Source organism: Telmatherina bonti (genome assembly GCF_933228915.1).
Source record: "Telmatherina bonti genome assembly, chromosome: 3".
Classification (NCBI taxonomy): Eukaryota; Metazoa; Chordata; class Actinopteri; order Atheriniformes; family Telmatherinidae; genus Telmatherina; species Telmatherina bonti.
Genome location: NC_136621.1, coordinates 24519865 through 24532706, shown reverse-complemented (window position 1 = coordinate 24532706; position 12842 = coordinate 24519865). Strand labels below are relative to the sequence as shown.

Below are 12842 nucleotides of genomic sequence, written 5' to 3'. Positions count from 1 at the left end.
AAAAATACATCATAATAATAAAAGAACGGGTTTTATCTGAGAATTAAGATGTTGCAGTTTTTATCTATGTTATAAAGTAGTTACATAGGTCACAGTTGTTGAATTTCTAGAAACTTTGTTTCTAACTATGTCAGTATAGCAGTTTATATTTTATTAAATGTATTTAATTCACTAAAATGTGTTCAAAACAGCAAATATAATTGTGTCATTTGGAAAATTCTTGCAAATGATATTACTTAAATGAGTTAGCATAATTTTGTAACTTAAACAACCACTGACACCATTTGTACGTTAAAAAAAAATTTAAACATTTAAAAGGTTTTTAGGTTTGACAACCCAGTAGGACTGTATTAGAATCTTACGTGTTGGTGAAAGTTTTAAAATGTTAATTATCTGTGATGTAAAATGCTGTAGGACATGTTAGATACAATTTTATGGCAGGCTTTTTTGTCCATATCAGAGTGAAGAAAATAAACTTAGCATAAAAAGTGGAGGAATTTGTCCATGCCTTCTACCACATGCTTTTTAACTTGGGTCCCCTAATATATTATTAGGAATATGTAAAACTTGTGCTTCTGTGAAATAAGCAACACAAATAAATATGTGTAATTCTGCCCAAAAATGTGCCATGATGTCCTCCTATATTCTCATGTTGGTTTTTATTTGTTTTAAAAGTAGTTTTCCAGCTCCAACACACCTGACTCAAATTAATGAGTTATTGTTCAAAACTTTTTATGTTGTTGGAGCCATTTCATTTGACTCAGGTGTGTTGGAGGTGGCAAACATTGAAAACTTGAGCACTGCACCCCTTGTAGAACTAATTGAATTGAACCGCCTTTTGCTGTAGAAACTAATACAATCACACAATTTGAACTTTAACAACTTTAAAAACTTCCAGGAGTGACATGGAAGTATTTGAACAGGTTGCAGTCTTGAGGTGGATTCCTAACTGTAGTTAGGAATGTGGGTCACTGGGGTCCATGACAGAAAAATTATTATTCTAATGACCACCATGTGTTGTTTTTCATTATTACTATTTAACTATCCAATCCACCTGGCAACTCAAAACAAGCGTAAGTACCAACAGGATAAAACTGCTGGGGATTTTTGCACATTTTGGTGGTCATTACCCACACATTTAGCTAAGTTACTACTCATCACCTAAATTTGATCACTGCAAGTCACACTTCACTGTGAAGTTAAGTAATTGAGCTTTCCAACTATGTATAATACAAGGCAAGTTTACTTTATTAAAGTGCATACAAAATAATCCATTTACAAATGCCCTTGCTGTTTCTGCGGTTTACTTTTCCCGATCGACTCATCGTAGCTCCACTGCTCATGTCTGTTTGAGTCGCGGGAAAGTGGACCATAATCGATCCTCGACAGATCGAACATTATACTAACAAGCAGCTGGATCCACTGTCTTCTGTAACCTTTAATAATCATTGAATAAAAGGCAAGTTGGACATTCATTAAGTTAATGCCTTTATCTGTAGACATATTTAACTGTTATTATTCGGATGTCGTGTTTTATATCCTTTCTGAACTTACAAACCCATAACGCGCTGAATTTGACACGCTAATGTTGATAAGAAACAAGTTGGTAAATTAAACTACAGATACATTGAATGGGCGGTGATTACATTTAACTTGTGTATGAGAGGTTGGTTCAGACTGAAAAGGATGAACACAGATCTGGACGATATTCTGCACTGTGAGGAGCAGCTGAGAAATGCACTACACTGTGACGACAAGGATAAGGTGATTTACATTTTTTACACTGTACACATTCACTCTCAATGTCTCTTCTGACACATTTTGTCTCCCCTCAGCTTCGTAGGAAATTGGCACAGTTAAAAAGGGAGCATCTGAAGACAACCCAAAGACTTCAGGTGGGATGTGTCCCCTTTTGATTTTAAATTCAAGCTTTATTAAGGACACATAATTCAGGTCCATAGAAATAGAAAAAATAAACTATAATCAAATGGAAAAAACTAAAATAGTAAATACAATAAGAGAAGAAGTGCAATGCAAGAAGAATTACAAATATAGGCAGTTTTTCCAGATATTAGATGTGAACCTGACAGAGCTTATCCTAGGACAGACCGGAGCTTGTACAATATCATTCTTTCGCTGCGTCCTTAGGAAGAAGTGGGAAAGTTTTGTTTTCATGTTTTTATGTCTTATGAAAACAGCGTGCTGAGCGTTTGGAAGCAGTGCAAAAGCATGTGAGAAGTAGGATCACCCAGCAGAACCAACAGGACCAGAGGGACCCAGAGGTTACATCTAACCCTTGTCTCAACTCCCCAGCACAAAAGCCTAGCAATGCTACAGACAAAGACATGCCTCCATGTCAGGGGAACACTGAAGGTAATTGTTTCTTCATTTAATTAAAAACCCAGTAATAACACCAAAACCTACAAGCAACAAACTTAATACTTGGTTAAAAGTTCAGTAATTTATAATTTATAATGTGCTAATAATTTATCTTTAAATAGGTGCAGCGCGTTTCAATACATCCAGGAGGAGTCAGGTGATCAGGTTCATGCTCCCATCCAATCACGCTTGCCCACCAACCCCAGATCCCAGCCATGACAGAGATCACAAATCCAGCACTGCCCTGCGACTCCGGTCCAGACGCAGCCGCCTTCGTTGGCAAAGGAGGAGCGCTGAGACTGTCAGGAACATGGACAACATTGAACAGAGTGAATGCCTGGAAAGTGCTACAATACTAGAAGATGGGCCAGACAAGTCAAAGGAAACAGATGCTTTGGATGAAAGTGAAGAACTTTTTTCTAGTACTGATTCTAACTCTCCCTCTCTGCTGCTTACACACTGGAACGCACAAGGAAACACTGAAGAAGGAGATATAATGGGAAGGGAGCTGCAAAGACAGCAGAAGCAAAGGGAAACAGAGACTGGTCTAGAAGTTAAAGGGAAATGTTGCAATTCTGCTTTAACCACAGAAGAAAAGGGACTGAATGTGACAGAAAGTGGAAAAAAGAAGATGGAAAGAAGTAAGGTTGGTATCAGTTGTAGAGAACAGCAGGAAATGGGAGAATGTAAAGAAAACAACAATGAAAGAACTGAACAAAATGTAGCTGAGACAATAGAAAGTGAAAGAAGTCATCACGAGGTTGTGGAGGGAAATGAAGGAAAGAATGGCAACACTGAAGATGGGAAAGCTGTGGGGTTCTTAGACTCTTGTACTTTAGTGGAGGGATTACTTTTCCCAGCGGAGTACTACGTTCGAACCACAAGACGTATGACGTTTTCAAATAGTCAGCCTGATATGCAGGCTGTCATACTCTCCCAGCTGAGCATGGGGCGGCATCGCAGGAGTCGGGCTCGTGGCAGAGGAGTGAACAGGGAAACGAACACTCCAGCAAAACTCTCTTCTTGCACAAAAACATCTCCAGATCTTCTTAATTCATCCTACGTTGCGGCTACTAACGCATCTGCTGAGTGTAGTCCGCGTTCCAGTGAGATCTCAAATCCTACCACAGCTTGTCAAATAGACTCAGATGCTGGTTTTTCACCGATGGTCTCCACTACCCGTCCCCCACGAGGAAGGAAGAAGAAAAGAGGCAGGGGCAGAGGCAGACCTCAGACTTCACGAACCTCTCTTAATCAAAGCAACCATCAACTAAGTCACGGACAAAGTTTAGGGACTCCCCTCCACTCCAGCATATCAGTGTCTTCCTCCCAGTCTGTCCATAAAGGTGGAGGAATAAATCTCAGTCCGCATGAAGTTGTTCCAGAGCCAGATGGAACCCAACCCACATCCATCCGCCTTACTGCCGCATCCCAGTCTTCATCTGTAAGTCTGTGCAGCTCTGTCTCTGAACATCTCGAGAAGATCTATCCTATCTTTTTGAAGAGGAGCATTGAGACGATCAGCCCCCCTCAGATGAACAGAGGTACAACTTGTGTGTAGTATTTGTCAAAGATAAATTAGTAACATGTTTGGATTTTGTAGAGTGGTGTTTATAATGTTCATTTAAGCTTTCCTATAACAGCTACATGCTGTGCCGTCCTGGGTTGCACAAACTCAGATACTGTATCAGTAAAGGAGCCATATTGTAGTTTTTATGTTATGTTCATTCATTGAGATAAAAGTACAACCCTAACATAATCACCAGTGGTCTGAAAACAATATGATCGCTTATTGACCTGACCTCAGTGGTGGTTTTAAAATCCAGTCAGCAGGATACAATTTAATCCCTAATTCTTAGCATCTTTAAGGGAGGATTATTTTCTGCACAAACCATACTAACTTCCATTGTCATTCACAGTCTAGTCACGTCTCGCTTAGACCACTGCAACTCATTTTTACTTGACCCCCCTTTAGAAAACCTTTTATAAGCTGCATCAGTTTCAGAATTCATCTGCTTGTGTCATAACTAGGACTTCATTTTCCGTTCACATCACACCTGGCTTACAGCCTCTTTGATTTGCTTCCTGTTTCATTTTGCATCCAATTCAAATCTTATTTCTCACAAGACCACCCATAATCTCCCCCATCCATACATGTCTGATCTCATCTATATTACTACACCAGTTCACACACTTAAATCCTCTTCCTTCACCTGTCCCTCTGTACCCCATTCACGCCTCACCACCATGGGGGTCATAGCTCTCAGTTGCTCTGCTCCTTAAATATGGAACTCACTTCCCCCTGATGTCTGCGATACTGACTCACTTCCTCCCTTCCGATCTAAACTTGAAACTCATCTTTTCAAACTCTGCTACTCCTTAGGATCCTTCCACTCAATTATTCTCTTTTGTCCTGTTTTTATATTTATATATTTACCTATGTTTTGTTGTTTAATTGCATTTCACTAAATGATAATGTATTTCTGCTGTTAGGTGAGTGTCGTGAAATGCACATGGAAATAAAATATGATTGATTATTTTAAATATGAAGGCACGGTTTTTCCAGCCCTTTCTCACATTAAGATTCAGAAGAATTTTATATTTTTTCTAATAATTTTACATTTAGAAAAGGAAAAATCGAAAAAATATTGACCGCGTTGGGCTGCATGGGAAGGTTAGCACGCTTGTCTCATATCAAGAAGGTTCTTGGTTTAAACCTCTATGCCTTTCTGTATCAAGTTTGCATCGGTTCTCAGTCTAAATAAATGCTGGACCATCTGGAAATGATAACCTGTGTCCGATTTAGTAATGTTAATGAAGTCAAGTGTCAAGATGCGTGAATTTAATTAGTGTATTTCAAAACATGAGATGACAGCCTTCTAAAGAGGGCACAGGTTGCAGTGAGGCAAATATTTATCACCAGTGAGTGGATGTGCTCTGAAACTTTCAGCTCTTTAGGGATTATAGGTGATTACTTTTTGTATTATTTGGATGGTGAAATGTTAAATATTTATATTTCTTTAAAACACATAATTCCAACTAACAATTTTATTACTTCTCATGAATGAGTCATGAATTGAGATTATATGCAGCTTCTTTTTTTTTTATTTAAGTCTTATTTATAAATTCACTGACTCATTATACATGCTATGTGTTCTGTAAATAGTGTGTTTGCTGGTCCTGCAGGTACATCAAGCTGGCCGTCTCTCCTGCTGCCACCCTCCTCCTCACCGACTAAAACACCATTACTTCCTTTCTCCTCTCTGTCTTCTGGCTGGCTGGTCAGCAACCTGACCAAGTTGGACATCCAACAAGATTTTCACCTTCCAGATGACCAGTTTGCCTCTTTGAAGCTACACAAGCTTCGCCAAGTTGCTGTGGAATCAGGACTTGAAGAGTTTTCAACACCATCTTGCAACACACGCAGCAGCATCCGGCACACTAACCTAAACTATATCTGTAGCGATGAGCTGACGCCTCTTCATCTCCCACTTAGCTTCACGCCTACAGTAGCGAACTCACCCCATCTCAGTGGAGCACAGCTGCCTGCAACACAGCATTTAGATTTCCAGAGCTTGTCAGAGGATCACGTTCTAACAGATACATTGAAAAAGGAGTCATTAGCTGAAGAGCCGTCGGACCAAAGTATTTATAGAATAGATGTAAACCAGCAGGCTGACAACCTCCAGACAGAAACTCGCAACAACGCAACAGAATCTCTGTCAGTGTTACAAGAGCTCACCAAAGACAGTTTTTGTAAAAATAAAGAGAATGAAACCGTGACTCCACACAGTCATAACCAGAGCCAGACATCTGTGAGCTGTAGTGACAAACCAGTGCCTCATCTAGACTTTACAGACAGGCCACAGTGCAAAGTTAATGATGGTGCCATTGGACACTCAGAGGATGTTGAATTAGAGGAGCCTGCCTCTGAAAGTCAAATAGCTTGTGGTGGTGTAATCTATTCAGTACAGGATCAGAGTTCTGAAAACTCCCAAATAGTAAACAGAGCAATCACTGAGACTCTTTCCATTGATAACTCTCAAAAGGAAACACCAAAGGCCCCTTCTAACAACTGCACTGCTTTACAAGCATGTAGTACCGCAAAAGCTCCAGAAGAGTCACCTGTGAACGACATGAACAAGCAATATGCTTCAGAACAATTTGTGTCCAAAGCAAATCTTTCTGCTGACAGACTGATTGAAAAAAAGACTACCCGTCCTCCGAGTCCCTCTCAGCTCTCGATGAGTTCTGTGGCTTCGGCACCTTGTCCCTTCATAACCCCACACCTGCCGTCATCCACGCTAACCTCCAGCCCAGTACTGCCCTCCATAGGGGTCACCCCGTATTCTGCTGCTGTTTCCCAGATAAATCCTTCCCTCTCTGCCCCTTCTCTCACTCTGCCACCTCCTCACAGCCCATCTACACAGGCTGTCTCTCCACCTGCTCTGTCTCCCTGTCCATCCATCACCCACCTCCCTCCTAGTCTTCCGCCTCTCTCCCTCTCCAGTCAGATTGAGGTTTCATGTGAACCACCACATACGAGTGATCAGTGTCAGGAAGTTGAACCTGCTGTGTGCCCTACTCAGTCCAACGTTCAGCTCCAGATAGAAGCTGAACTGACGGGCCGAACAAGAAGGGAAACAGCAGAAAAAGTAATGATTCGATGCACACACATTCTGAAGGTAAAAATGTGTATTTTTGTGCATGTGTGGCATCTATAGCCTGTCTTTTTATGTTGTTAAAGTTATTGTGGATACCTGTATGTTCTTTTTTTTTATTTATTCCTTATTTTCCAGGCTGCAGCTGGAGGCTCTCTTGTGGATGTGTGCTGTGTTTCCAGATTCTCAGGCGATCTGTCTGTGGCAGCAGCAGGAAAGTGGGCTGTTTGTCTTTGGAGCCAGACTTCAGCATCAGATTGGAGTTTAATACACACCTGGACCTTCAGTGAAGTAAGTTGTCGAGTTACGTCTGCATATGAAAAGTTTTAAAGAGATGCGATCAGACCCACATTGAAACTGGTGACTGAAACATAAAGTCAAGTATCAAACAGTAAAGTGTCTGACGGCATCATGGAAATGATCCCTCTGGATGTATTTTGCAAATAGAAGTCCAGTACAAAATCTTATTGGAAGTGAGCTATTACATTAAATTTAGTCTAAACAGAATAAGGAACTTTAAGCATTACAGAGTTTGAGTATCTGAAAGAAAAATTTTAATTAAGAGAAAAAAAATGGTTTGTTTTCACTTTTCCAAGCTTTGGTAAGAAGTTGGTGAGCTGTGCTTTTTAGAAGTGTTTGCAGACTTCACTTAGGGTACCAGGAAATGCTAAACTTCTACCTAGTTGTGGTGCAGAAAGCTGCAAACATGCATGTTTGTATACTGAACACTGTGAAAAGTGCAGAGAAAATTCGACACTTAAGCATCTTAAAAAAAAAAAAGTTTTGTTACAGATTAAGTAGTTTTTTTAAGTTTATCGTCCTGTCAGCTCCTCCACTCCCTTTTTCATCCATTCTTTGCTTTAAGGGATTTGTTCTCTGTGTAATCTGGCTCGAAAAAAAGATAGCCATGAAATTTAATTTCTTTGTAAAAAAAAAATTAGAAGTTTTTGATCTTAGCATGTGAAAACGACCACCAGTTCTTTTTTTAATTAAATCTGTTGGGTATTCTCAGAAGGCATCCTTTCCATTAAGTTTTCTGTCCCACTACTGGGTGTTTTCTATATAAATACAGGCAATTTTAGTTTGCAGTGTTTAGTTTCCCTTTGTCCAAACATTTAGTAATTTCCAGTCAGAGTGGGTCTAATTGAAACACTCGTTGAACATAATATGCTCTTCTACACAGGAAAAAAGCTGTATGTTAATGTATGTGTTATGGAAATGAGGACAGACTATTTAAGCCGCTGAAAAAAAATACTATCCACTAAAACGAAACAAAAAAAAATAAAAAAATGGAATCAAATGTGACATTTATCTCATTTAGAGTTATCACAAAGCATAACACTGACAGGTCAGGTCACTTCTCTAAATCCAATCTTTTCATAAAACTGTACATTTTCAAGTAGAAAAATGTAAATATTGATGTTGGTGAAAATGATTAGCTCACCTCTTTATATGTCAGTGGTAAAGAAAATAGGAATTATTATGGTTATTTGGTGTAACGCTCAGGTCATATCAGGTCTGAAACATAAAGTAGTGCAAATTGTGCTTCACATCGTACAGGAATTTAAACCATTAGTGATTCATTTTTCCTAAGGCTGTTGACAGATTTAGATGCTCGCTGAGATTTTTTGAGAGATAAAATCTAACATTTGTGTTATTGGACACAAAAGAAAAAAATAGGTTGGATGTGAATTTGATTGTTATTCATTTGCTTTTGTTTTTTGCTTACAGCCTGTGATCAATGTCTTTCCTGTCCCAGATGCTGCTGGGCTGATGTGCGTAACTCTTGGTCAGTTGGAAATCAGAAAAGTGAGGTAAACACAACATCAATGAGAGTCAATGGTATATTAAGTCTTGGGCTAACAGAATATGCCCTTAAATTATTCACAAATTTGGCCGCATGCACAAGCTGTCTAATATTATGCACACACAGTGATTAAACTAACTTCTGTGCCCTGAATTACATGTTAAGCATTTACAGCATGACTTATAATTTTATAAATGGAACGCAAGCTTTTTCTGATTTAACATGGAGGAATTTGAGATTTTAATTTGCATCAAAACCTTTGGTTGCAGCTACACACTCACACGTTTCTTAGAAAAACCAACTCTGATAAATCACACCTAGCCAAGTAATTGAACTGGTTGTTTAGGTTTGCTGCACATGAGCTCTGGCTCTTTGAATTTGTCTTTCAGCCCTTTATTTTAAAGTTATCATGGTGCACTGCAGCTCAGGGGCTCCACAGCTTTTACTATATATTTCACACATATTGTTTTCAAGCAAACAATGTCATGGTATTTGATTGTATTTTTGTGTTTTTAATATAATCAGAATGCTATCGTGCTCCAGCCTCATGCAGACGTTGGTATGTGAGGGGGTCATCCAGGCAGTTGTAGGCATGTCTGAGTCCAGAGTGGTTATCTCCTCCTTTTCAGCGTCAGGTTCCACCCTGCAGGTGTTTACGTTGTCAGAGAGCAGCGGGTAAGACTCTGTACTTTTCCTCTGTCATGCCCAGTGTCACTTGACTGATCACTGATTTTTCAGTGTCTTACTTCTTACACTCAGCTCGCCGATATCTCAGGCTCTTGTGTCTCCTGGTGTTTGTGTTGGGGCCCTCGCTCCTGTGGAGGGACTTTCTGATGCTCTGATTGGCACAGATGAATGTGGATGCCTCTTCCTCTGGTAAGCAGAGATCAGAATGATGACTGAGCCAACTCCTTTTTGTGCTGGTAGTTATTCTACACCACATAACTGGTCCAAAGCAAAGTCCCGGCTAGTTGCACTTAGAGGTTTGCCATCTGTGACAAACTTTAGCTTCAAGACGCACGTTTTGAAAGTACCCAAATTTGAGTCAGTTATTCTGCTCATATCACAGATAGCATTACGCTTATGCAGTTTGGCACATACTATCTGCGCATCATAGTGTGAAGAGTAAATATGCAAATACATCCATGTGTGGCCCAGTTTTCCCTCAGAAGATCACCTCGTCTGACTCATGTTTCAACCATGTCAATTCTACAAAACCGAGATGAGGCGGGCAAGCCGTGGTTTGCTTTAACAAAGTGTCTGCAGTTGCATCATCCATGTTGCCTTTGTTTACTTCTGTTTTATGACTTTTTCTTTCTTTGAAGTGTTTTTTTAAACATGACAGTGTCTGACTGCTGAAGCTTTTTGATTCCCTCTAGTGGCAGAAAAAATAGTTGCATGTTTAAAATGCTGAAAATGTGAGGGATGATGCCCGACGAGGTGTCCATTACCAGAAATGGATGGACTTTGAGGAAGCGACTGTCCATCATGGGGATTCTGATAATGGCCAGCTCGAAGGGTATTATCTTGCTTATACCATGGTCACTTACAAAAAAAATATTAAATAAATTATTATGACGTTAATGTTGTTTTTTACTGTTAAAACTGTAAGTTTTTTTCCACAATAATTGGCTGAGTGGACTATTTAATATCCCTCATTGTGGCGTGTTGTCATAGTAACCTGCTCTGGCTATGGAGCCTGCAGCTTGGTTGGCGCAGCTGTAGGCCTCAGTAGAGGGAAGTGATATGATTGCTAACTTTGTTACATGATACAAAGTATCATTTCAGAGGGCAAGTACACCTCTTACTGCTTGTGTGTGTCCAGAGGATGATGTCAAATTTTATTTCAAAGAAATAAAGTCCACAGAAAGTTTCCTAAATTGTTTTTATTGCAAGAAAAATTACCCACTTTCACTTGGATTATTAAATGTGCATCAAACAAGTAAGTCTATCCTAAATTGTTTTGATAAATATTATCCACCATTCACTCTGTACCAAGTAGGTAAGTATGTAAGGAAAACAATACAGAAATTCAGGCATCAAACTATTTAAAATCAAATGCAACATTGACGTTAACCATGAAATCTGATCGATATATCTGCATATCCATCATAGAGAGATTTGAAGAACAGAGATATAACATTTGCGCACCCTGACCACTGCTGGCTGGGTGGGACGTTGCAGGACGCCAAATTTTTGCTCCATTCTCGTCTATCCTAAAGTGACGAAGCTCAATAAGCCTGCAGGCCGCTTTCACAGCAATTCCCCCGTCACGGACTTGATCTCATGTGTCTCCAGACCGGCATCTTAGAAACGACGTGGTTGCCACAGTTACCAACTAGCATTTGAGCCAATGCAATACTTTAGAATAATCAAGCTATTTTACAAGACCTTTTTATTTTTATTGGTGTCCTACAACACTTTTTAACAGACAACCTGCAGCCAATCAGAATAGAGTATTCATCCAGACGTGGTATAAATCCAGATAAACACTCCTTGAACTTTGCTTATGAAAAATATTTTCATTTCTGTCATTATTCTCTCTGTGTGTGCTATCCCTGCAGGCTGCAGCTGATTGTACAAATGTTCTTTGTTACAGGAATTTAAAGACAGGCCAGCTGCTGCGCAGAGTTCTGCTTGGGCACGGTTTGTCACACACAGCCTGTCTGAGAGGATACTCCCACTGTGTAAGTAGCCAGCCTCTGTAAAGTGAATCTGCTACTGCAGCTCTACACGTCATGACCCCTTGGGTGATTTTGTGTATGTCTGTTTGCAGGGACTGTTGTTAGTCCTGCTGCAACATCAGTTCCTTAGTTCCATGGTGGAAGAAGACAAGGAAGGGAAAATAAAAGATCACATGTTCTCGGAGGAGGAGGAGACAAAGACAGTCCTGTTCTCCTTAGTAGGCATCAACCCTCTGAATGGAAAGTCGATCCTGGTTACTCGACTGCATCCCCCAAAAGCCTGGTCGGGCAGGTGAGATTGACACCGACAGGGGACGAGGTTTTTATTTGTATTTCTGTATGAAAACAATGTAATCACATGTTCCTCTGTGCCCCACAGGCTATGCGAATCTGACGTTCACCAATCCAGCATAGTGGGTCTGAGTCAGAGTTGCTGTTTGTGTGTGTGGGAGCTCGGGAAGCATGGTACTTCACAGATGGTAGGGGCTCCCGAGGGTGAGGACTGGCAGCTGGTTCGATGGGGGGGGAGAAACAGGCTGGTGATTGGACATCATAATGGAGATGTTTCTTTACACTACTACAGTGCTGATCAGATATAAGCGATGACTTTTCAGTTAAAAAAGAGTTTTTCCTGCATTGAATGGCCATAAGAGGACATGAACATGCATAACATCTATTACAAGAGTACAATAATCTGTAGGACACTTGCCTCATGTATCCACCATAGTTTCATGCAGTTGAAAAGGTGACAAAGATTTTGATTTCCGTTCTATATATTTTGGGAGAAGATGTACTTTCCAGACTCTTGGCCACTGACCTGCAGTGAAGCAGGGGTATCTATTTTGTTAACTAAAACCATCCCGTTAGCGTGTGGCAGCTTCTGAAAGAGTTTAGTCTGAAGTCTCAACAGGACTAAACTGTTAAAGACTGTTTTCTTATAGATTTTGGAAATGTAGCTTTTATTGTTCATACTGCATACTACACACTGCATCTCTGTGTGAACATTTTTGCTTTTAGACCATTCTACTTTCAGTCTCTTTTATTGTTGCTGGTGCTTTGAATTTGTGTATGTGCATGCATGTTGTTATATTTAAAGAAAAAAGTATTACCAGTGTTGGTATTAAAATTTTCATTAAACATTTGTTAACTTTTGTTTGTTTGCTGTTTTTTCTTATTTCAAACCAAGGTTTTATCTACAAATAATTGTCATTAACACTTATGATGCTCTTTGACACATGAAACAAACTCTAAAATACCATTCCCCTAAAGTACTCTTGGTAAAAGGAAGTGGCAAAGTTTTCAGGTAGATAC

The 12842-nt window shown here is 39.8% G+C and overlaps 1 protein-coding gene across 1 annotated transcript; it reads left to right on the top strand.

Annotated features, from left to right (window-relative positions):
* Positions 1 to 1641: 1641 nt before the first annotated feature.
* palb2 (partner and localizer of BRCA2) lies at positions 1642 to 12130 on the top strand (the record flags this gene model as incomplete). The annotated part of the gene is made up of 12 exons (XM_079263358.1): positions 1642 to 1764; positions 1836 to 1895; positions 2199 to 2373; positions 2502 to 3923; positions 5566 to 7064; positions 7179 to 7331; positions 8772 to 8854; positions 9373 to 9522; positions 9607 to 9723; positions 11447 to 11534; positions 11624 to 11823; positions 11911 to 12130. The coding sequence occupies exons 1-12, from the start codon at positions 1660 to 1662 to the stop codon at positions 12128 to 12130; spliced, it is 4272 nt and encodes a 1423-aa protein (XP_079119484.1). The 5' UTR covers positions 1642 to 1659.
* Between the last annotated feature and the right edge of the window lie 712 nt (positions 12131 to 12842).